The sequence below is a fragment of the Oncorhynchus mykiss genome, chromosome 8, assembly GCF_057628025.1.
Source record: "Oncorhynchus mykiss isolate SJ-2025 chromosome 8, ASM5762802v1, whole genome shotgun sequence".
Classification (NCBI taxonomy): Eukaryota; Metazoa; Chordata; class Actinopteri; order Salmoniformes; family Salmonidae; genus Oncorhynchus; species Oncorhynchus mykiss.
The window spans coordinates 84,364,410-84,388,312 of NC_143029.1; the positions used below are offsets into that span (position 1 = coordinate 84,364,410).

The 23,903-nt window shown below is 46.3% G+C and overlaps 1 protein-coding gene across 4 annotated transcripts in view; it reads left to right on the forward strand.

Annotated features, from left to right (window-relative positions):
* scp2a (sterol carrier protein 2a) overlaps window positions 1–23,903 on the forward strand; it is a 49,000-nt gene that overhangs the window by 5,355 nt on the left and 19,742 nt on the right. For all 4 annotated transcript variants that reach the window (XR_016482675.1, XR_016482676.1, XM_036986511.2 and 1 more), the window contains exons 7-10: window positions 132–195; window positions 354–440; window positions 628–778; window positions 873–1,020. Coding sequence is in view for 2 of the 4 variants with exons in the window: in XM_036986511.2 (XP_036842406.1) it covers window positions 132–195; window positions 354–440; window positions 628–778; window positions 873–1,020 (450 nt within the window). In the remaining 2 variants the exon portion in view is untranslated. The remainder of the gene's footprint in view (window positions 1–131; window positions 196–353; window positions 441–627; window positions 779–872; window positions 1,021–23,903) is intronic.

Below are 23,903 nucleotides of genomic sequence, written 5' to 3' on the forward strand. Positions count from 1 at the left end.
GAAGTGTGTTGTTGGTGTTGTTCTCAGCCTTTTCTTTCATCTGGATGATACACCATGTAGTGCGTGACTGTGGAACTCTGGGAAGTCTGTCATTGAATAGTTAAGTGTATTAATTCCCGGGACTCTTCCAGGTACTACACCAGAGCACTTTGCTAAAATCGCATGGAAGAACCACAAGCATTCCACCAACAACCCGTAAGACTGCAACCATCAACTCTTTAACACACAGAAGGGCTGGTCATTAGAAATGACCTTCTTTGACCAATCCAATGATCAATCTTTTCATGACAACTGTGTGTGTGTGTGTGTGTGTGTGTGTGTGTGTGTGTGTGTGTGTGTGTGTGTGTGTACAGGTACTCTCAGTTCCAGGATGAGTACAGTCTGGACCAGGTCAAACAGTCCAGGAAGGTGTTTGAGTTCCTTACTCTTCTCCAGTGTTGGTAAGGAGTCCCACTATCTCTCTGGGGCAGTGTTTCCCCTACCTCTATAGAGTTTGGCTTTATTTGATTACAATTAAACATTTTGGTGTTAAGGACCAGGGCGTTGCTTTGGGGCTTTTGCACTCTGGCAGGAAAAAGTATCTATGGGACACTAACATTGTCATCCCCCCCCCCCCCCCCCCCCCAGTCCTACCTCTGACGGTGCAGGGGCAGCTGTCCTGGCCAGTGAGGGCTTTGTGAGGCGCCATGGTCTAGAGCACCAGGCGGTGGAGATCTTAGCCCAGGAGATGGTCACGGACCTCGCAACTACCTTCGAAGACAATAGCTGCATGAAGATGGTGAGAGGGGACATAAAGCTGTTCGAAAGTATCCAACAACTTTTAAATGCAGAACAACAAAAATATAGTGACTTATTGTGTTGTTTCCTGTTAGGTTGGATACGACATGACCTCCCTGGCAGCCAAGAAGTGTTTTGAGACAGCGGGTCTGAAACCCAGTGACGTCAATGTGATCGAGCTACACGACTGTTTCTCTGCCAACGAGCTGATCACGTACGAGGCTCTGGGGTTGTGCCCAGAGGGTGAGTCTGACCCTACCAATCCTACCGCCTATTTCTAGCCACATAAAAGTAGCATTGTTAATTCTCTAGAATGTTTTTTTATTTAAAATAATATATAGAATTGCCTTTTATTTGTTTTTCACTGTTTCTGATTTGTTCAGTTCAATGTTTTACTATAGTTGAATTATTCATATATTTTTTTGAATGAGAGGCCTTCTTGTGCCTATTTGATCTCATGTCATACTCCTGTCATAAACATAATGAGTTTTACCCCCTGGTTGTGTTCCCTTAGCATTCTGAGTTTTACCCCCTGGTTGTGTTCCCTTAGCATAATGAGTTTTACCCCCTGGCTGTGTTCCCTTAGCTTAATGAGTTTTACCCTCTGGCTGTGTTCCCTTAGCATTCTGAGTTTTACCCCCTGGTTGTGTTCCCTTAGCATTCTGAGTTTTACCCCCTGGTTGTGTTCCCTTAGCATTCTGAGTTTTACCCCCTGGTTGTGTTCCCTTAGCATAATGAGTTTTACCCCCTGGCTGTGTTCCCTTAGCATTCTGAGTTTTACCCCCTGGCTGTGTTCCCTTAGCATTCTGAGTTTTACCCTCTGGCTGTGTTCCCTTAGCATTCTGAGTTTTACCCCCTGGCTGTGTTCCCTTAGCATTCTGAGTTTTACCCCCTGGCTGTGTTCCCTTAGCATTCTGAGTTTTACCCTCTGGCTGTGTTCCCTTAGCATTCTGAGTTTTACCCTCTGGTTGTGTTCCCTTAGCATTCTGAGTTTTACCCCCTGGCTGTGTTCCCTTAGCATAATGAGTTTTACCCCCTGGCTGTGTTCCCTTAGCATTCTGAGTTTTACCCCCTGGCTGTGTTCCCTTAGCATTCTGAGTTTTACCCCCTGGTTGTGTTCCCTTAGCATTCTGAGTTTTACCCCCTGGCTGTGTTCCCTCAGCATAATGAGTTTTACCCCCTGGCTGTGTTCCCTTAGCATAATGAGTTTTACCCCCTGGTTGTGTTCCCCTTAGCATTCTGAGTTTTACCCCCTGGCTGTGTTCCCTTAGCATTCTGAGTTTTACCCCCTGGCTGTGTTCCCTTAGCATTCTGAGTTTTACCCTCTAGTTGTGTTCCCTTAGCATAATGAGTTTTACCCCCTGGTTGTGTTCCCTTAGCATAATGAGTTTTACCCCCTGGTTGTGTTCCCTTAGCATAATGAGTTTTACCCTCTGGTTGTGTTCCCTTAGCATAATGAGTTTTACCCTCTGGTTGTGTTCCCTTAGCATAATGAGTTTTACCCCCTGGTTGTGTTCCCTTAGCATTCTGAGTTTTACCCCCTGGCTGTGTCCCCTTAGCATAATGAGTTTTACCCCCTGGCTGTGTTCCCTTAGCATTCTGAGTTTTACCCCCTGGCTGTGTTCCCTTAGCATTCTGAGTTTTACCCCCTGGTTGTGTTCCCTTAGCATTCTGAGTTTTACCCCCTGGCTGTGTTCCCTTAGCATTCTGAGTTTTACCCCCTGGTTGTGTTCCCTTAGCATAATGAGTTTTACCCCCTGGCTGTGTTCCCTTAGCATAATGAGTTTTACCCCCTGGCTGTGTTCCCTTAGCATTCTGAGTTTTACCCCCTGGCTGTGTTCCCTTAGCATAATGAGTTTTACCCCCTGGTTGTGTTCCCTTAGCATAATGAGTTTTACCCCCTGGTTGTGTTCCCTTAGCATAATGAGTTTTACCCCCTGGTTGTGTTCCCTTAGCATAATGAGTTTTACCCCCTGGTTGTGTTCCCTTAGCATTCTGAGTTTTACCCCCTGGCTGTGTCCCCTTAGCATAATGAGTTTTACCCCCTGGCTGTGTTCCCTTAGCATTCTGAGTTTTACCCCCTGGCTGTGTTCCCTTAGCATTCTGAGTTTTACCCCCTGGCTGTGTTCCCTCAGCATAATGAGTTTTACCCCCTGGCTGTGTTCCCTTAGCATAATGAGTTTTACCCCCTGGTTGTGTTCCCTTAGCATTCTGAGTTTTACCCCCTGGCTGTGTTCCCTTAGCATTCTGAGTTTTACCCCCTGGCTGTGTTCCCTTAGCATAATGAGTTTTACCCCCTGGTTGTGTTCCCTTAGCATAATGAGTTTTACCCCCTGGTTGTGTTCCCTTAGCATAATGAGTTTTACCCCCTGGTTGTGTTCCCTTAGCATTCTGAGTTTTACCCCCTGGCTGTGTTCCATTAGCATTCTGAGTTTTACCCTCTAGTTGTGTTCCCTTAGCATAATGAGTTTTACCCCCTGGTTGTGTTCCCTTAGCATAATGAGTTTTACCCCCTGGTTGTGTTCCCTTAGCATAATGAGTTTTACCCCCTGGTTGTGTTCCCTTAGCATAATGAGTTTTACCCCCTGGCTGTGTTCCCTTAGCATAATGAGTTTTACCCTCTGGTTGTGTTCCCTTAGCATAATGAGTTTTACCCCCTGGTTGTGTTCCCTTAGCATAATGAGTTTTACCCCCTGGTTGTGTTCCCTTAGCATAATGAGTTTTACCCCCTGGTTGTGTTCCCTTAGCATTCTGAGTTTTACCCCCTGGCTGTGTTCCCTTAGCATTCTGAGTTTTACCCTCTAGTTGTGTTCCCTTAGCATTCTGAGTTTTACCCCCTGGTTGTGTTCCCTTAGCATAATGAGTTTTACCCCCTGGCTGTGTTCCCTTAGCATAATGAGTTTTACCCCCTGGCTGTGTTCCCTTAGCATTCTGAGTTTTACCCCCTGGCTGTGTTCCCTTAGCATTCTGAGTTTTACCCCCTGGCTGTGTTCCCTTAGCATAATGAGATTTACCCCCTGGTTGTGTTCCCTTAGCATAATGAGTTTTACCCCCTGGTTGTGTTCCCTTAGCATAATGAGTTTTACCCCCTGGTTGTGTTCCCTTAGCATTCTGAGTTTTACCCCCTGGTTGTGTTCCCTTAGCATAATGAGTTTTACCCTCTGGTTGTGTTCCCTTAGCATAATGAGTTTTACCCTCTGGTTGTGTTCCCTTAGCATAATGAGTTTTACCCCCTGGTTGTGTTCCCTTAGCATTCTGAGTTTTACCCCCTGGCTGTGTCCCCTTAGCATAATGAGTTTTACCCCCTGGCTGTGTTCCCTTAGCATTCTGAGTTTTACCCCCTGGCTGTGTTCCCTTAGCATTCTGAGTTTTACCCCCTGGTTGTGTTCCCTTAGCATTCTGAGTTTTACCCCCTGGCTGTGTTCCCTTAGCATTCTGAGTTTTACCCCCTGGTTGTGTTCCCTTAGCATAATGAGTTTTACCCCCTGGCTGTGTTCCCTTAGCATAATGAGTTTTACCCCCTGGCTGTGTTCCCTTAGCATTCTGAGTTTTACCCCCTGGCTGTGTTCCCTTAGCATTCTGAGTTTTACCCCCTGGCTGTGTTCCCTTAGCATAATGAGTTTTACCCCCTGGTTGTGTTCCCTTAGCATAATGAGTTTTACCCCCTGGTTGTGTTCCCTTAGCATAATGAGTTTTACCCCCTGGTTGTGTTCCCTTAGCATTCTGAGTTTTACCCCCTGGTTGTGTTCCCTTAGCATTCTGAGTTTTACCCCCTGGCTGTGTCCCCTTAGCATAATGAGTTTTACCCCCTGGCTGTGTTCCCTTAGCATTCTGAGTTTTACCCCCTGGCTGTGTTCCCTTAGCATTCTGAGTTTTACCCCCTGGCTGTGTTCCCTTAGCATTCTGAGTTTTACCCCCTGGCTGTGTTCCCTTAGCATAATGAGTTTTACCCCCTGGTTGTGTTCCCTTAGCATAATGAGTTTTACCCCCTGGTTGTGTTCCCTTAGCATAATGAGTTTTACCCCCTGGTTGTGTTCCCTTAGCATTCTGAGTTTTACCCCCTGGCTGTGTTCCCTTAGCATTCTGAGTTTTACCCTCTAGTTGTGTTCCCTTAGCATAATGAGTTTTACCCCCTGGTTGTGTTCCCTTAGCATAATGAGTTTTACCCCCTGGTTGTGTTCCCTTAGCATAATGAGTTTTACCCTCTGGTTGTGTTCCCTTAGCATAATGAGTTTTACCCTCTGGTTGTGTTCCCTTAGCATAATGAGTTTTACCCCCTGGTTGTGTTCCCTTAGCATTCTGAGTTTTACCCCCTGGCTGTGTTCCCTTAGCATTCTGAGTTTTACCCCCTGGCTGTGTTCCCTTAGCATAATGAGTTTTACCCCCTGGTTGTGTTCCCTTAGCATAATGAGTTTTACCCCCTGGTTGTGTTCCCTTAGCATAATGAGTTTTACCCCCTGGTTGTGTTCCCTTAGCATTCTGAGTTTTACCCCCTGGCTGTGTTCCCTTAGCATTCTGAGTTTTACCCTCTAGTTGTGTTCCCTTAGCATAATGAGTTTTACCCCCTGGTTGTGTTCCCTTAGCATAATGAGTTTTACCCCCTGGTTGTGTTCCCTTAGCATAATGAGTTTTACCCTCTGGTTGTGTTCCCTTAGCATAATGAGTTTTACCCTCTGGTTGTGTTCCCTTAGCATAATGAGTTTTACCCCCTGGTTGTGTTCCCTTAGCATTCTGAGTTTTACCCCCTGGCTGTGTCCCCTTAGCATAATGAGTTTTACCCCCTGGCTGTGTTCCCTTAGCATTCTGAGTTTTACCCCCTGGCTGTGTTCCCTTAGCATTCTGAGTTTTACCCCCTGGTTGTGTTCCCTTAGCATTCTGAGTTTTACCCCCTGGCTGTGTTCCCTTAGCATTCTGAGTTTTACCCCCTGGTTGTGTTCCCTTAGCATAATGAGTTTTACCCCCTGGCTGTGTTCCCTTAGCATAATGAGTTTTACCCCCTGGCTGTGTTCCCTTAGCATTCTGAGTTTTACCCCCTGGCTGTGTTCCCTTAGCATTCTGAGTTTTACCCCCTGGCTGTGTTCCCTTAGCATAATGAGTTTTGCCCCCTGGTTGTGTTCCCTTAGCATAATGAGTTTTACCCCCTGGTTGTGTTCCCTTAGCATAATGAGTTTTACCCCCTGGCTGTGTTCCCTTAGCATAATGAGTTTTACCCTCTGGTTGTGTTCCCTTAGCATAATGAGTTTTACCCCCTGGTTGTGTTCCCTTAGCATAATGAGTTTTACCCCCTGGTTGTGTTCCCTTAGCATAATGAGTTTTACCCCCTGGTTGTGTTCCCTTAGCATTCTGAGTTTTACCCCCTGGCTGTGTTCCCTTAGCATTCTGAGTTTTACCCTCTAGTTGTGTTCCCTTAGCATTCTGAGTTTTACCCCCTGGTTGTGTTCCCTTAGCATAATGAGTTTTACCCCCTGGCTGTGTTCCCTTAGCATAATGAGTTTTACCCCCTGGCTGTGTTCCCTTAGCATTCTGAGTTTTACCCCCTGGCTGTGTTCCCTTAGCATTCTGAGTTTTACCCCCTGGCTGTGTTCCCTTAGCATAATGAGATTTACCCCCTGGTTGTGTTCCCTTAGCATAATGAGTTTTACCCCCTGGTTGTGTTCCCTTAGCATAATGAGTTTTACCCCCTGGTTGTGTTCCCTTAGCATTCTGAGTTTTACCCCCTGGTTGTGTTCCCTTAGCATAATGAGTTTTACCCTCTGGTTGTGTTCCCTTAGCATAATGAGTTTTACCCTCTGGTTGTGTTCCCTTAGCATAATGAGTTTTACCCCCTGGTTGTGTTCCCTTAGCATTCTGAGTTTTACCCCCTGGCTGTGTCCCCTTAGCATAATGAGTTTTACCCCCTGGCTGTGTTCCCTTAGCATTCTGAGTTTTACCCCCTGGTTGTGTTCCCTTAGCATTCTGAGTTTTACCCCCTGGCTGTGTTCCCTTAGCATTCTGAGTTTTACCCCCTGGTTGTGTTCCCTTAGCATAATGAGTTTTACCCCCTGGCTGTGTTCCCTTAGCATAATGAGTTTTACCCCCTGGCTGTGTTCCCTTAGCATTCTGAGTTTTACCCCCTGGTTGTGTTCCCTTAGCATAATGAGTTTTACCCCCTGGCTGTGTTCCCTTAGCATTCTGAGTTTTACCCCCTGGCTGTGTTCCCTCAGCATAATGAGTTTTACCCCCTGGCTGTGTTCCCTTAGCATAATGAGTTTTACCCCCTGGTTGTGTTCCCCTTAGCATTCTGAGTTTTACCCCCTGGCTGTGTTCCCTTAGCATTCTGAGTTTTACCCCCTGGCTGTGTTCCCTTAGCATTCTGAGTTTTACCCTCTAGTTGTGTTCCCTTAGCATAATGAGTTTTACCCCCTGGTTGTGTTCCCTTAGCATAATGAGTTTTACCCCCTGGTTGTGTTCCCTTAGCATAATGAGTTTTACCCTCTGGTTGTGTTCCCTTAGCATAATGAGTTTTACCCTCTGGTTGTGTTCCCTTAGCATAATGAGTTTTACCCCCTGGTTGTGTTCCCTTAGCATTCTGAGTTTTACCCCCTGGCTGTGTCCCCTTAGCATAATGAGTTTTACCCCCTGGCTGTGTTCCCTTAGCATTCTGAGTTTTACCCCCTGGCTGTGTTCCCTTAGCATTCTGAGTTTTACCCCCTGGTTGTGTTCCCTTAGCATTCTGAGTTTTACCCCCTGGCTGTGTTCCCTTAGCATTCTGAGTTTTACCCCCTGGTTGTGTTCCCTTAGCATAATGAGTTTTACCCCCTGGCTGTGTTCCCTTAGCATAATGAGTTTTACCCCCTGGCTGTGTTCCCTTAGCATTCTGAGTTTTACCCCCTGGCTGTGTTCCCTTAGCATAATGAGTTTTACCCCCTGGTTGTGTTCCCTTAGCATAATGAGTTTTACCCCCTGGTTGTGTTCCCTTAGCATAATGAGTTTTACCCCCTGGTTGTGTTCCCTTAGCATAATGAGTTTTACCCCCTGGTTGTGTTCCCTTAGCATTCTGAGTTTTACCCCCTGGCTGTGTCCCCTTAGCATAATGAGTTTTACCCCCTGGCTGTGTTCCCTTAGCATTCTGAGTTTTACCCCCTGGCTGTGTTCCCTTAGCATTCTGAGTTTTACCCCCTGGCTGTGTTCCCTCAGCATAATGAGTTTTACCCCCTGGCTGTGTTCCCTTAGCATAATGAGTTTTACCCCCTGGTTGTGTTCCCTTAGCATTCTGAGTTTTACCCCCTGGCTGTGTTCCCTTAGCATTCTGAGTTTTACCCCCTGGCTGTGTTCCCTTAGCATAATGAGTTTTACCCCCTGGTTGTGTTCCCTTAGCATAATGAGTTTTACCCCCTGGTTGTGTTCCCTTAGCATAATGAGTTTTACCCCCTGGTTGTGTTCCCTTAGCATAATGAGTTTTACCCCCTGGCTGTGTTCCCTTAGCATAATGAGTTTTACCCTCTGGTTGTGTTCCCTTAGCATAATGAGTTTTACCCCCTGGTTGTGTTCCCTTAGCATAATGAGTTTTACCCCCTGGTTGTGTTCCCTTAGCATAATGAGTTTTACCCCCTGGTTGTGTTCCCTTAGCATTCTGAGTTTTACCCCCTGGCTGTGTTCCCTTAGCATTCTGAGTTTTACCCTCTAGTTGTGTTCCCTTAGCATTCTGAGTTTTACCCCCTGGTTGTGTTCCCTTAGCATAATGAGTTTTACCCCCTGGCTGTGTTCCCTTAGCATAATGAGTTTTACCCCCTGGCTGTGTTCCCTTAGCATTCTGAGTTTTACCCCCTGGCTGTGTTCCCTTAGCATTCTGAGTTTTACCCCCTGGCTGTGTTCCCTTAGCATAATGAGATTTACCCCCTGGTTGTGTTCCCTTAGCATAATGAGTTTTACCCCCTTGTTGTGTTCCCTTAGCATAATGAGTTTTACCCCCTGGTTGTGTTCCCTTAGCATTCTGAGTTTTACCCCCTGGTTGTGTTCCCTTAGCATAATGAGTTTTACCCTCTGGTTGTGTTCCCTTAGCATAATGAGTTTTACCCTCTGGTTGTGTTCCCTTAGCATAATGAGTTTTACCCCCTGGTTGTGTTCCCTTAGCATTCTGAGTTTTACCCCCTGGCTGTGTCCCCTTAGCATAATGAGTTTTACCCCCTGGCTGTGTTCCCTTAGCATTCTGAGTTTTACCCCCTGGCTGTGTTCCCTTAGCATTCTGAGTTTTACCCCCTGGTTGTGTTCCCTTAGCATTCTGAGTTTTACCCCCTGGCTGTGTTCCCTTAGCATTCTGAGTTTTACCCCCTGGTTGTGTTCCCTTAGCATAATGAGTTTTACCCCCTGGCTGTGTTCCCTTAGCATAATGAGTTTTACCCCCTGGCTGTGTTCCCTTAGCATTCTGAGTTTTACCCCCTGGCTGTGTTCCCTTAGCATTCTGAGTTTTACCCCCTGGCTGTGTTCCCTTAGCATTCTGAGTTTTACCCCCTGGCTGTGTTCCCTTAGCATTCTGAGTTTTACCCCCTGGCTGTGTTCCCTTAGCATTCTGAGTTTTACCCCCTGGCTGTGTTCCCTTAGCATAATGAGTTTTACCCCCTGGTTGTGTTCCCTTAGCATAATGAGTTTTACCCCCTGGTTGTGTTCCCTTAGCATAATGAGTTTTACCCCCTGGTTGTGTTCCCTTAGCATTCTGAGTTTTACCCCCTGGCTGTGTTCCCTTAGCATTCTGAGTTTTACCCTCTAGTTGTGTTCCCTTAGCATAATGAGTTTTACCCCCTGGTTGTGTTCCCTTAGCATAATGAGTTTTACCCCCTGGTTGTGTTCCCTTAGCATAATGAGTTTTACCCTCTGGTTGTGTTCCCTTAGCATAATGAGTTTTACCCTCTGGTTGTGTTCCCTTAGCATAATGAGTTTTACCCCCTGGTTGTGTTCCCTTAGCATTCTGAGTTTTACCCCCTGGCTGTGTTCCCTTAGCATAATGAGTTTTACCCCCTGGTTGTGTTCCCTTAGCATTCTGAGTTTTACCCCCTGGCTGTGTTCCCTTAGCATTCTGAGTTTTACCCCCTGGCTGTGTTCCCTTAGCATAATGAGTTTTACCCCCTGGTTGTGTTCCCTTAGCATAATGAGTTTTACCCCCTGGTTGTGTTCCCTTAGCATAATGAGTTTTACCCCCTGGTTGTGTTCCCTTAGCATTCTGAGTTTTACCCCCTGGCTGTGTTCCCTTAGCATTCTGAGTTTTACCCTCTAGTTGTGTTCCCTTAGCATAATGAGTTTTACCCCCTGGTTGTGTTCCCTTAGCATAATGAGTTTTACCCCCTGGTTGTGTTCCCTTAGCATAATGAGTTTTACCCTCTGGTTGTGTTCCCTTAGCATAATGAGTTTTACCCTCTGGTTGTGTTCCCTTAGCATAATGAGTTTTACCCCCTGGTTGTGTTCCCTTAGCATTCTGAGTTTTACCCCCTGGCTGTGTCCCCTTAGCATAATGAGTTTTACCCCCTGGCTGTGTTCCCTTAGCATTCTGAGTTTTACCCCCTGGCTGTGTTCCCTTAGCATTCTGAGTTTTACCCCCTGGTTGTGTTCCCTTAGCATTCTGAGTTTTACCCCCTGGCTGTGTTCCCTTAGCATTCTGAGTTTTACCCCCTGGTTGTGTTCCCTTAGCATAATGAGTTTTACCCCCTGGCTGTGTTCCCTTAGCATAATGAGTTTTACCCCCTGGCTGTGTTCCCTTAGCATTCTGAGTTTTACCCCCTGGCTGTGTTCCCTTAGCATTCTGAGTTTTACCCCCTGGCTGTGTTCCCTTAGCATAATGAGTTTTGCCCCCTGGTTGTGTTCCCTTAGCATAATGAGTTTTACCCCCTGGTTGTGTTCCCTTAGCATAATGAGTTTTACCCCCTGGCTGTGTTCCCTTAGCATAATGAGTTTTACCCTCTGGTTGTGTTCCCTTAGCATAATGAGTTTTACCCCCTGGTTGTGTTCCCTTAGCATAATGAGTTTTACCCCCTGGTTGTGTTCCCTTAGCATAATGAGTTTTACCCCCTGGTTGTGTTCCCTTAGCATTCTGAGTTTTACCCCCTGGCTGTGTTCCCTTAGCATTCTGAGTTTTACCCTCTAGTTGTGTTCCCTTAGCATTCTGAGTTTTACCCCCTGGTTGTGTTCCCTTAGCATAATGAGTTTTACCCCCTGGCTGTGTTCCCTTAGCATAATGAGTTTTACCCCCTGGCTGTGTTCCCTTAGCATTCTGAGTTTTACCCCCTGGCTGTGTTCCCTTAGCATTCTGAGTTTTACCCCCTGGCTGTGTTCCCTTAGCATAATGAGATTTACCCCCTGGTTGTGTTCCCTTAGCATAATGAGTTTTACCCCCTGGTTGTGTTCCCTTAGCATAATGAGTTTTACCCCCTGGTTGTGTTCCCTTAGCATTCTGAGTTTTACCCCCTGGTTGTGTTCCCTTAGCATAATGAGTTTTACCCTCTGGTTGTGTTCCCTTAGCATAATGAGTTTTACCCTCTGGTTGTGTTCCCTTAGCATAATGAGTTTTACCCCCTGGTTGTGTTCCCTTAGCATTCTGAGTTTTACCCCCTGGCTGTGTCCCCGTAGCATAATGAGTTTTACCCCCTGGCTGTGTTCCCTTAGCATTCTGAGTTTTACCCCCTGGTTGTGTTCCCTTAGCATTCTGAGTTTTACCCCCTGGCTGTGTTCCCTTAGCATTCTGAGTTTTACCCCCTGGTTGTGTTCCCTTAGCATAATGAGTTTTACCCCCTGGCTGTGTTCCCTTAGCATAATGAGTTTTACCCCCTGGCTGTGTTCCCTTAGCATTCTGAGTTTTACCCCCTGGCTGTGTTCCCTTAGCATTCTGAGTTTTACCCCCTGGCTGTGTTCCCTTAGCATAATGAGTTTTACCCCCTGGTTGTGTTCCCTTAGCATAATGAGTTTTACCCCCTGGTTGTGTTCCCTTAGCATAATGAGTTTTACCCCCTGGTTGTGTTCCCTTAGCATTCTGAGTTTTACCCCCTGGTTGTGTTCCCTTAGCATTCTGAGTTTTACCCCCTGGCTGTGTCCCCTTAGCATAATGAGTTTTACCCCCTGGCTGTGTTCCCTTAGCATTCTGAGTTTTACCCCCTGGCTGTGTTCCCTTAGCATTCTGAGTTTTACCCCCTGGCTGTGTTCCCTTAGCATTCTGAGTTTTACCCCCTGGCTGTGTTCCCTTAGCATAATGAGTTTTACCCCCTGGTTGTGTTCCCTTAGCATAATGAGTTTTACCCCCTGGTTGTGTTCCCTTAGCATAATGAGTTTTACCCCCTGGTTGTGTTCCCTTAGCATTCTGAGTTTTACCCCCTGGCTGTGTTCCCTTAGCATTCTGAGTTTTACCCTCTAGTTGTGTTCCCTTAGCATAATGAGTTTTACCCCCTGGTTGTGTTCCCTTAGCATAATGAGTTTTACCCCCTGGTTGTGTTCCCTTAGCATAATGAGTTTTACCCTCTGGTTGTGTTCCCTTAGCATAATGAGTTTTACCCTCTGGTTGTGTTCCCTTAGCATTCTGAGTTTTACCCCCTGGTTGTGTTCCCTTAGCATTCTGAGTTTTACCCCCTGGCTGTGTTCCCTTAGCATAATGAGTTTTACCCTCTGGTTGTGTTCCCTTAGCATAATGAGTTTTACCCCCTGGTTGTGTTCCCTTAGCATTCTGAGTTTTACCCTCTGGTTGTGTTCCCTTAGCATAATGAGTTTTACCCCCTGGTTGTGTTCCCTTAGCATTCTGAGTTTTACCCTCTGGTTGTGTTCCCTTAGCATAATGAGTTTTACCCTCTGGCTGTGTTCCCTTAGCATAATGAGTTTTACCCTCTGGCTGTGTTCCCTTAGCATAATGAGTTTTACCCTCTGGCTGTGTTCCCTTAGCGTTCTGAGTTTTACCCCCTGGCTATGTTCCCTTAGCATAATGAGTTTTACCCCCTGGCTGTGTTCCCTTAGCATTCTGAGTTTTACCCTCTGGCTGTGTTCCCTTAGCATTCTGAGTTTTACCCTCTAGTTGTGTTCCCTTAGCATTCTGAGTTTTACCCTCTAGTTGTGTTCCCTTAGCATTCTGAGTTTTACCCCCTGGCTGTGTTCCCTTAGCATTCTGAGTTTTACCCCCTGGCTGTGTTCCCTTAGCATTCTGAGTTTTACCCCCTGGTTGTGTTCCCTTAGCATAATGAGTTTTACCCCCTGGCTGTGTTCCCTTAGCATTCTGAGTTTTACCCTCTGGCTGTGTTCCCTTAGCATTCTGAGTTTTACCCTCTAGTTGTGTTCCCTTAGCATTCTGAGTTTTACCCTCTGGTTGTGTTCCCTTAGCATTCTGAGTTTTACCCCCTGGCTGTGTTCCCTTAGCATTCTGAGTTTTACCCCCTGGCTGTGTTCCCTTAGCATTCTGAGTTTTACCCCCTGGTTGTGTTCCCTTAGCATTCTGAGTTTTACCCTCTGGTTGTGTTCCCTTAGCATAATGAGTTTTACCCTCTGGCTGTGTTCCCTTAGCATAATGAATTTTACCCTCTGGCTGTGTTCCCTTAGCATAATGAGTTTTACCCTCTGGCTGTGTGCCCTTAGCGTTCTGAGTTTTACCCCCTGGCTGTGTTCCCTTAGCATAATGCGTTTTACCCCCTGGTTGTGTTCCCTTAGCATTCTGAGTTTTACCCTCTGGTTGTGTTCCCTTAGCATTCTGAGTTTTACCCCCTGGCTGTGTTCCCTTAGCATAATGAGTTTTACCCCCTGGCTGTGTTCCCTTAGCGTTCTGAGTTTTACCCCCTGGCTGTGTTCCCTTAGCATAATGCGTTTTACCCCCTGGTTGTGTTCCCTTAGCATTCTGAGTTTTACCCTCTAGTTGTGTTCCCTTAGCATTCTGAGTTTTACCCCCTGGCTGTGTTCCCTTAGCATTCTGAGTTTTACCCCCTGGCTGTGTTCCCTTAGCATTCTGAGTTTTACCCTCTAGTTGTGTTCCCTTAGCATTCTGAGTTTTACCCCCTGGTTGTGTTCCCTTAGCATAATGAGTTTTACCCCCTGGCTGTGTTCCCTTAGCATAATGAGTTTTACCCCCTGGCTGTGTTCCCTTAGCATTCTGAGTTTTACCCCCTGGCTGTGTTCCCTTAGCATTCTGAGTTTTACCCCCTGGCTGTGTTCCCTTAGCATAATGAGATTTACCCCCTGGTTGTGTTCCCTTAGCATAATGAGTTTTACCCCCTGGTTGTGTTCCCTTAGCATAATGAGTTTTACCCCCTGGTTGTGTTCCCTTAGCATTCTGAGTTTTACCCCCTGGTTGTGTTCCCTTAGCATAATGAGTTTTACCCTCTGGTTGTGTTCCCTTAGCATAATGAGTTTTACCCTCTGGTTGTGTTCCCTTAGCATAATGAGTTTTACCCCCTGGTTGTGTTCCCTTAGCATTCTGAGTTTTACCCCCTGGCTGTGTCCCCTTAGCATAATGAGTTTTACCCCCTGGCTGTGTTCCCTTAGCATTCTGAGTTTTACCCCCTGGTTGTGTTCCCTTAGCATTCTGAGTTTTACCCCCTGGCTGTGTTCCCTTAGCATTCTGAGTTTTACCCCCTGGTTGTGTTCCCTTAGCATAATGAGTTTTACCCCCTGGCTGTGTTCCCTTAGCATAATGAGTTTTACCCCCTGGCTGTGTTCCCTTAGCATTCTGAGTTTTACCCCCTGGCTGTGTTCCCTTAGCATTCTGAGTTTTACCCCCTGGCTGTGTTCCCTTAGCATAATGAGTTTTACCCCCTGGTTGTGTTCCCTTAGCATAATGAGTTTTACCCCCTGGTTGTGTTCCCTTAGCATAATGAGTTTTACCCCCTGGTTGTGTTCCCTTAGCATTCTGAGTTTTACCCCCTGGTTGTGTTCCCTTAGCATTCTGAGTTTTACCCCCTGGCTGTGTCCCCTTAGCATAATGAGTTTTACCCCCTGGCTGTGTTCCCTTAGCATTCTGAGTTTTACCCCCTGGCTGTGTTCCCTTAGCATTCTGAGTTTTACCCCCTGGCTGTGTTCCCTTAGCATTCTGAGTTTTACCCCCTGGCTGTGTTCCCTTAGCATAATGAGTTTTACCCCCTGGTTGTGTTCCCTTAGCATAATGAGTTTTACCCCCTGGTTGTGTTCCCTTAGCATAATGAGTTTTACCCCCTGGTTGTGTTCCCTTAGCATTCTGAGTTTTACCCCCTGGCTGTGTTCCCTTAGCATTCTGAGTTTTACCCTCTAGTTGTGTTCCCTTAGCATAATGAGTTTTACCCCCTGGTTGTGTTCCCTTAGCATAATGAGTTTTACCCCCTGGTTGTGTTCCCTTAGCATAATGAGTTTTACCCTCTGGTTGTGTTCCCTTAGCATAATGAGTTTTACCCTCTGGTTGTGTTCCCTTAGCATTCTGAGTTTTACCCCCTGGTTGTGTTCCCTTAGCATTCTGAGTTTTACCCCCTGGCTGTGTTCCCTTAGCATAATGAGTTTTACCCTCTGGTTGTGTTCCCTTAGCATAATGAGTTTTACCCCCTGGTTGTGTTCCCTTAGCATTCTGAGTTTTACCCTCTGGTTGTGTTCCCTTAGCATAATGAGTTTTACCCCCTGGTTGTGTTCCCTTAGCATTCTGAGTTTTACCCTCTGGTTGTGTTCCCTTAGCATAATGAGTTTTACCCTCTGGCTGTGTTCCCTTAGCATAATGAGTTTTACCCTCTGGCTGTGTTCCCTTAGCATAATGAGTTTTACCCTCTGGCTGTGTTCCCTTAGCGTTCTGAGTTTTACCCCCTGGCTATGTTCCCTTAGCATAATGAGTTTTACCCCCTGGCTGTGTTCCCTTAGCATTCTGAGTTTTACCCTCTGGCTGTGTTCCCTTAGCATTCTGAGTTTTACCCTCTAGTTGTGTTCCCTTAGCATTCTGAGTTTTACCCTCTAGTTGTGTTCCCTTAGCATTCTGAGTTTTACCCCCTGGCTGTGTTCCCTTAGCATTCTGAGTTTTACCCCCTGGCTGTGTTCCCTTAGCATTCTGAGTTTTACCCCCTGGTTGTGTTCCCTTAGCATAATGAGTTTTACCCCCTGGCTGTGTTCCCTTAGCATTCTGAGTTTTACCCTCTGGCTGTGTTCCCTTAGCATTCTGAGTTTTACCCTCTAGTTGTGTTCCCTTAGCATTCTGAGTTTTACCCTCTGGTTGTGTTCCCTTAGCATTCTGAGTTTTACCCCCTGGCTGTGTTCCCTTAGCATTCTGAGTTTTACCCCCTGGCTGTGTTCCCTTAGCATTCTGAGTTTTACCCCCTGGTTGTGTTCCCTTAGCATTCTGAGTTTTACCCTCTGGTTGTGTTCCCTTAGCATAATGAGTTTTACCCTCTGGCTGTGTTCCCTTAGCATAATGAATTTTACCCTCTGGCTGTGTTCCCTTAGCATAATGAGTTTTACCCTCTGGCTGTGTGCCCTTAGCGTTCTGAGTTTTACCCCCTGGCTGTGTTCCCTTAGCATAATGCGTTTTACCCCCTGGTTGTGTTCCCTTAGCATTCTGAGTTTTACCCTCTGGTTGTGTTCCCTTAGCATTCTGAGTTTTACCCCCTGGCTGTGTTCCCTTAGCATAATGAGTTTTACCCCCTGGCTGTGTTCCCTTAGCGTTCTGAGTTTTACCCCCTGGCTGTGTTCCCTTAGCATAATGCGTTTTACCCCCTGGTTGTGTTCCCTTAGCATTCTGAGTTTTACCCTCTAGTTGTGTTCCCTTAGCATTCTGAGTTTTACCCCCTGGCTGTGTTCCCTTAGCATTCTGAGTTTTACCCCCTGGTTGTGTTCCCTTAGCATTCTGAGTTTTACCCTCTGGTTGTGTTCCCTTAGCATAATGAGTTTTACCCTCTGGTTGTGTTCCCTTAGCATAATGAGTTTTACCCTCTGGCTGTGTTCCCTTAGCATAATGAGTTTTACCCTCTGGCTGTGTTCCCTTAGCATAATGAGTTTTACCCTCTGGCTGTGTTCCCTTAGCGTTCTGAGTTTTACCCCCTGGCTGTGTTCCCTTAGCATAATGCGTTTTACCCCCTGGTTGTGTTCCCTTAGCATAATGAGTTTTACCCCCTGGCTGTGTTCCCTTAGCATTCTGAGTTTTACCCTCTGGCTGTGTTCCCTTAGCATTCTGAGTTTTACCCTCTAGTTGTGTTCCCTTAGCATTCTGAGTTTTACCCCCTGGCTGTGTTCCCTTAGCATTCTAAGTTTTACCCCCTGGTTGTGTTCCCTTAGCATTCTAAGTTTTACCCCCTGGTTGTGTTCCCTTAGCATAATGAGTTTTACCCCCTGGTTGTGTTCCCTTAGCATAGTGAGTTTTACCCCCTGGTTGTGTTCCCTTAGCATAATGAGTTTTACCCCCTGGTTGTGTTCCCTTAGCATAATGAGTTTTACCCTCTGGTTGTGTTCCCTTAGCATAATGAGTTTTACCCTCTGGTTGTGTTCCCTTAGCATAATGAGTTTTACCCCCTGGTTGTGTTCCCTTAGCATTCTGAGTTTTACCCCCTGGCTGTGTCCCCTTAGCATAATGAGTTTTACCCCCTGGCTGTGTTCCCTTAGCATTCTGAGTTTTACCCCCTGGCTGTGTTCCCTTAGCATTCTGAGTTTTACCCCCTGGTTGTGTTCCCTTAGCATTCTGAGTTTTACCCCCTGGCTGTGTTCCCTTAGCATTCTGAGTTTTACCCCCTGGTTGTGTTCCCTTAGCATAATGAGTTTTACCCCCTGGCTGTGTTCCCTTAGCATAATGAGTTTTACCCCCTGGCTGTGTTCCCTTAGCATTCTGAGTTTTACCCCCTGGCTGTGTTCCCTTAGCATTCTGAGTTTTACCCCCTGGCTGTGTTCCCTTAGCATAATGAGTTTTACCCCCTGGTTGTGTTCCCTTAGCATAATGAGTTTTACCCCCTGGTTGTGTTCCCTTAGCATAATGAGTTTTACCCCCTGTTTGTTTTCCCTTAGCATTCTGAGTTTTACCCCCTGGTTGTGTTCCCTTAGCATAATGAGTTTTACCCCCTGGCTGTGTTCCCTTAGCATTCTGAGTTTTACCCCCTGGCTGTGTTCCCTTAGCATAATGAGTTTTACCCCCTGGTTGTGTTCCCTTAGCATAATGAGTTTAACCCCTGGTTGTGTTCCCTTAGCATAATGAGTTTTACCCCCTGGCTGTGTTCCCTTAGCATTCTGAGTTTTACCCCCTGGCTGTGTTCCCTTAGCATAATGAGTTTTACCCCCTGGTTGTGTTCCCTTAGCATAATGAGTTTTACCCCCTGGTTGTGTTCCCTTAGCATAATGAGTTTTACCCCCTGGTTGTGTTCCCTTAGCATTCTGAGTTTTACCCCCTGGCTGTGTTCCCTTAGCATTCTGAGTTTTACCCTCTAGTTGTGTTCCCTTAGCATAATGAGTTTTACCCCCTGGTTGTGTTCCCTTAGCATAATGAGTTTTACCCCCTGGTTGTGTTCCCTTAGCATAATGAGTTTTACCCTCTGGTTGTGTTCCCTTAGCATAATGAGTTTTACCCTCTGGTTGTGTTCCCTTAGCATAATGAGTTTTACCCCCTGGTTGTGTTCCCTTAGCATTCTGAGTTTTACCCCCTGGCTGTGTCCCCTTAGCATAATGAGTTTTACCCCCTGGCTGTGTTCCCTTAGCATTCTGAGTTTTACCCCCTGGCTGTGTTCCCTTAGCATTCTGAGTTTTACCCCCTGGCTGTGTTCCCTTAGCATTCTGAGTTTTACCCCCTGGCTGTGTTCCCTTAGCATAATGAGTTTTACCCCCTGGTTGTGTTCCCTTAGCATAATGAGTTTTACCCCCTGGTTGTGTTCCCTTAGCATAATGAGTTTTACCCCCTGGTTGTGTTCCCTTAGCATTCTGAGTTTTACCCCCTGGCTGTGTTCCCTTAGCATTCTGAGTTTTACCCTCTAGTTGTGTTCCCTTAGCATAATGAGTTTTACCCCCTGGTTGTGTTCCCTTAGCATAATGAGTTTTACCCCCTGGTTGTGTTCCCTTAGCATAATGAGTTTTACCCTCTGGTTGTGTTCCCTTAGCATAATGAGTTTTACCCTCTGGTTGTGTTCCCTTAGCATAATGAGTTTTACCCCCTGGTTGTGTTCCCTTAGCATTCTGAGTTTTACCCCCTGGCTGTGTTCCCTTAGCATAATGAGTTTTACCCTCTGGTTGTGTTCCCTTAGCATAATGAGTTTTACCCCCTGGTTGTGTTCCCTTAGCATTCTGAGTTTTACCCTCTGGTTGTGTTCCCTTAGCATAATGAGTTTTACCCCCTGGTTGTGTTCCCTTAGCATTCTGAGTTTTACCCTCTGGTTGTGTTCCCTTAGCATAATGAGTTTTACCCCCTGGTTGTGTTCCCTTAGCATAATGAGTTTTACCCCCTGGCTGTGTTCCCTTAGCATTCTGAGTTTTACCCTCTGGCTGTGTTCCCTTAGCATTCTGAGTTTTACCCTCTAGTTGTGTTCCCTTAGCATTCTGAGTTTTACCCTCTAGTTGTGTTCCCTTAGCATTCTGAGTTTTACCCCCTGGCTGTGTTCCCTTAGCATTCTGAGTTTTACCCCCTGGCTGTGTTCCCTTAGCATTCTGAGTTTTACCCCCTGGTTGTGTTCCCTTAGCATAATGAGTTTTACCCCCTGGCTGTGTTCCCTTAGCATTCTGAGTTTTACCCTCTGGCTGTGTTCCCTTAGCATTCTGAGTTTTACCCTCTAGTTGTGTTCCCTTAGCATTCTGAGTTTTACCCTCTGGTTGTGTTCCCTTAGCATTCTGAGTTTTACCCCCTGGCTGTGTTCCCTTAGCATTCTGAGTTTTACCCCCTGGCTGTGTTCCCTTAGCATTCTGAGTTTTACCCCCTGGTTGTGTTCCCTTAGCATTCTGAGTTTTACCCTCTGGTTGTGTTCCCTTAGCATAATGAGTTTTACCCTCTGGCTGTGTTCCCTTAGCATAATGAGTTTTACCCTCTGGCTGTGTTCCCTTAGCATAATGAGTTTTACCCTCTGGCTGTGTTCCCTTAGCGTTCTGAGTTTTACCCCCTGGCTGTGTTCCCTTAGCATAATGCGTTTTACCCCCTGGTTGTGTTCCCTTAGCATTCTGAGTTTTACCCTCTGGTTGTGTTCCCTTAGCATAATGAGTTTTACCCCCTGGTTGTGTTCCCTTAGCATAATGAGTTTTACCCCCTGGCTGTGTTCCCTTAGCATTCTGAGTTTTACCCCCTGGCTGTGTTCCCTTAGCATAATGAGTTTTACCCCCTGGCTGTGTTCCCTTAGCGTTCTGAGTTTTACCCCCTGGCTGTGTTCCCTTAGCATAATGCGTTTTACCCCCTGGTTGTGTTCCCTTAGCATTCTGAGTTTTACCCTCTAGTTGTGTTCCCTTAGCATTCTGAGTTTTACCCCCTGGCTGTGTTCCCTTAGCATTCTGAGTTTTACCCCCTGGTTGTGTTCCCTTAGCATTCTGAGTTTTACCCTCTGGTTGTGTTCCCTTAGCATAATGAGTTTTACCCTCTGGTTGTGTTCCCTTAGCATAATGAGTTTTACCCTCTGGCTGTGTTCCCTTAGCATAATGAGTTTTACCCTCTGGCTGTGTTCCCTTAGCATAATGAGTTTTACCCTCTGGCTGTGTTCCCTTAGCGTTCTGAGTTTTACCCCCTGGCTGTGTTCCCTTAGCATAATGCGTTTTACCCCCTGGTTGTGTTCCCTTAGCATAATGAGTTTTACCCCCTGGCTGTGTTCCCTTAGCATTCTGAGTTTTACCCTCTGGCTGTGTTCCCTTAGCATTCTGAGTTTTACCCTCTAGTTGTGTTCCCTTAGCATTCTGAGTTTTACCCCCTGGCTGTGTTCCCTTAGCATTCTAAGTTTTACCCCCTGGTTGTGTTCCCTTAGCATTCTAAGTTTTACCCCCTGGTTGTGTTCCCTTAGCATAATGAGTTTTACCCCCTGGTTGTGTTCCCTTAGCATAGTGAGTTTTACCCCCTGTTTGTGTTCCCTTAGCATTCTGAGTTTTACCCTCTGGCTGTGTTCCCTTAGCATTCTGAGTTTTACCCTCTAGTTGTGTTCCCTTAGCATTCTGAGTTTTACCCCCTGGCTGTGTTCCCTTAGCATTCTGAGTTTTACCCCCTGGTTGTGTTCCCTTAGCATTCTGAGTTTTACCCTCTGGTTGTGTTCCCTTAGCATTCTGAGTTTTACCCCCTGGCTGTGTTCCCTTAGCATTCTGAGTTTTACCCCCTGGCTGTGTTCCCTTAGCATTCTGAGTTTTACCCCCTGGCTGTGTTCCCTTAGCATAATGAGTTTTACCCCCTGGTTGTGTTCCCTTAGCATAATGAGTTTTACCCCCTGGTTGTGTTCCCTTAGCATAATGAGTTTTACCCCCTGGTTGTGTTCCCTTAGCATTCTGAGTTTTACCCCCTGGTTGTGTTCCCTTAGCATAATGAGTTTTACCCCCTGGCTGTGTTCCCTTAGCATTCTGAGTTTTACCCCCTGGCTGTGTTCCCTTAGCATAATGAGTTTTACCCCCTGGTTGTGTTCCCTTAGCATAATGAGTTTTACCCCCTGGTTGTGTTCCCTTAGCATAATGAGTTTTACCCCCTGGCTGTGTTCCCTTAGCATTCTGAGTTTTACCCCCTGGCTGTGTTCCCTTAGCATAATGAGTTTTACCCCCTGGTTGTGTTCCCTTAGCATAATGAGTTTTACCCCCTGGCTGTGTTCCCTTAGCATTCTGAGTTTTACCCTCTAGTTGTGTTCCCTTAGCATAATGAGTTTTACCCCCTGGTTGTGTTCCCTTAGCATAATGAGTTTTACCCCCTGGTTGTGTTCCCTTAGCATAATGAGTTTTACCCTCTGGTTGTGTTCCCTTAGCATAATGAGTTTTACCCTCTGGTTGTGTTCCCTTAGCATAATGAGTTTTACCCCCTGGTTGTGTTCCCTTAGCATTCTGAGTTTTACCCCCTGGCTGTGTCCCCTTAGCATAATGAGTTTTACCCCCTGGCTGTGTTCCCTTAGCATTCTGAGTTTTACCCCCTGGCTGTGTTCCCTTAGCATTCTGAGTTTTACCCCCTGGCTGTGTTCCCTTAGCATTCTGAGTTTTACCCCCTGGCTGTGTTCCCTTAGCATAATGAGTTTTACCCCCTGGTTGTGTTCCCTTAGCATAATGAGTTTTACCCCCTGGTTGTGTTCCCTTAGCATAATGAGTTTTACCCCCTGGTTGTGTTCCCTTAGCATTCTGAGTTTTACCCCCTGGCTGTGTTCCCTTAGCATTCTGAGTTTTACCCTCTAGTTGTGTTCCCTTAGCATAATGAGTTTTACCCCCTGGTTGTGTTCCCTTAGCATAATGAGTTTTACCCCCTGGTTGTGTTCCCTTAGCATAATGAGTTTTACCCTCTGGTTGTGTTCCCTTAGCATAATGAGTTTTACCCCCTGGTTGTGTTCCCTTAGCATTCTGAGTTTTACCCTCTGGTTGTGTTCCCTTAGCATAATGAGTTTTACCCCCTGGTTGTGTTCCCTTAGCATAATGAGTTTTACCCCCTGGCTGTGTTCCCTTAGCATTCTGAGTTTTACCCTCTGGCTGTGTTCCCTTAGCATTCTGAGTTTTACCCTCTAGTTGTGTTCCCTTAGCATTCTGAGTTTTACCCTCTAGTTGTGTTCCCTTAGCATTCTGAGTTTTACCCCCTGGCTGTGTTCCCTTAGCATTCTGAGTTTTACCCCCTGGCTGTGTTCCCTTAGCATTCTGAGTTTTACCCCCTGGTTGTGTTCCCTTAGCATAATGAGTTTTACCCCCTGGCTGTGTTCCCTTAGCATTCTGAGTTTTACCCTCTGGCTGTGTTCCCTTAGCATTCTGAGTTTTACCCTCTAGTTGTGTTCCCTTAGCATTCTGAGTTTTACCCTCTGGTTGTGTTCCCTTAGCATTCTGAGTTTTACCCCCTGGCTGTGTTCCCTTAGCATTCTGAGTTTTACCCCCTGGCTGTGTTCCCTTAGCATTCTGAGTTTTACCCCCTGGTTGTGTTCCCTTAGCATTCTGAGTTTTACCCTCTGGTTGTGTTCCCTTAGCATAATGAGTTTTACCCTCTGGCTGTGTTCCCTTAGCATAATGAGTTTTACCCTCTGGCTGTGTTCCCTTAGCATAATGAGTTTTACCCTCTGGCTGTGTTCCCTTAGCGTTCTGAGTTTTACCCCCTGGCTGTGTTCCCTTAGCATAATGCGTTTTACCCCCTGGTTGTGTTCCCTTAGCATTCTGAGTTTTACCCTCTGGTTGTGTTCCCTTAGCATAATGAGTTTTACCCCCTGGTTGTGTTCCCTTAGCATAATGAGTTTTACCCCCTGGCTGTGTTCCCTTAGCATTCTGAGTTTTACCCCCTGGCTGTGTTCCCTTAGCATAATGAGTTTTACCCCCTGGCTGTGTTCCCTTAGCGTTCTGAGTTTTACCCCCTGGCTGTGTTCCCTTAGCATAATGCGTTTTACCCCCTGGTTGTGTTCCCTTAGCATTCTGAGTTTTACCCTCTAGTTGTGTTCCCTTAGCATTCTGAGTTTTACCCCCTGGCTGTGTTCCCTTAGCATTCTGAGTTTTACCCCCTGGTTGTGTTCCCTTAGCATTCTGAGTTTTACCCTCTGGTTGTGTTCCCTTAGCATAATGAGTTTTACCCTCTGGTTGTGTTCCCTTAGCATAATGAGTTCTACCCTCTGGCTGTGTTCCCTTAGCATAATGAGTTTTACCCTCTGGCTGTGTTCCCTTAGCATAATGAGTTTTACCCTCTGGCTGTGTTCCCTTAGCGTTCTGAGTTTTACCCCCTGGCTGTGTTCCCTTAGCATAATGCGTTTTACCCCCTGGTTGTGTTCCCTTAGCATAATGAGTTTTACCCCCTGGCTGTGTTCCCTTAGCATTCTGAGTTTTACCCTCTGGCTGTGTTCCCTTAGCATTCTGAGTTTTACCCTCTAGTTGTGTTCCCTTAGCATTCTGAGTTTTACCCCCTGGCTGTGTTCCCTTAGCATTCTAAGTTTTACCCCCTGGTTGTGTTCCCTTAGCATTCTAAGTTTTACCCCCTGGTTGTGTTCCCTTAGCATAATGAGTTTTACCCCCTGGTTGTGTTCCCTTAGCATAGTGAGTTTTACCCCCTGTTTGTGTTCCCTTAGCATTCTGAGTTTTACCCTCTGGCTGTGTTCCCTTAGCAT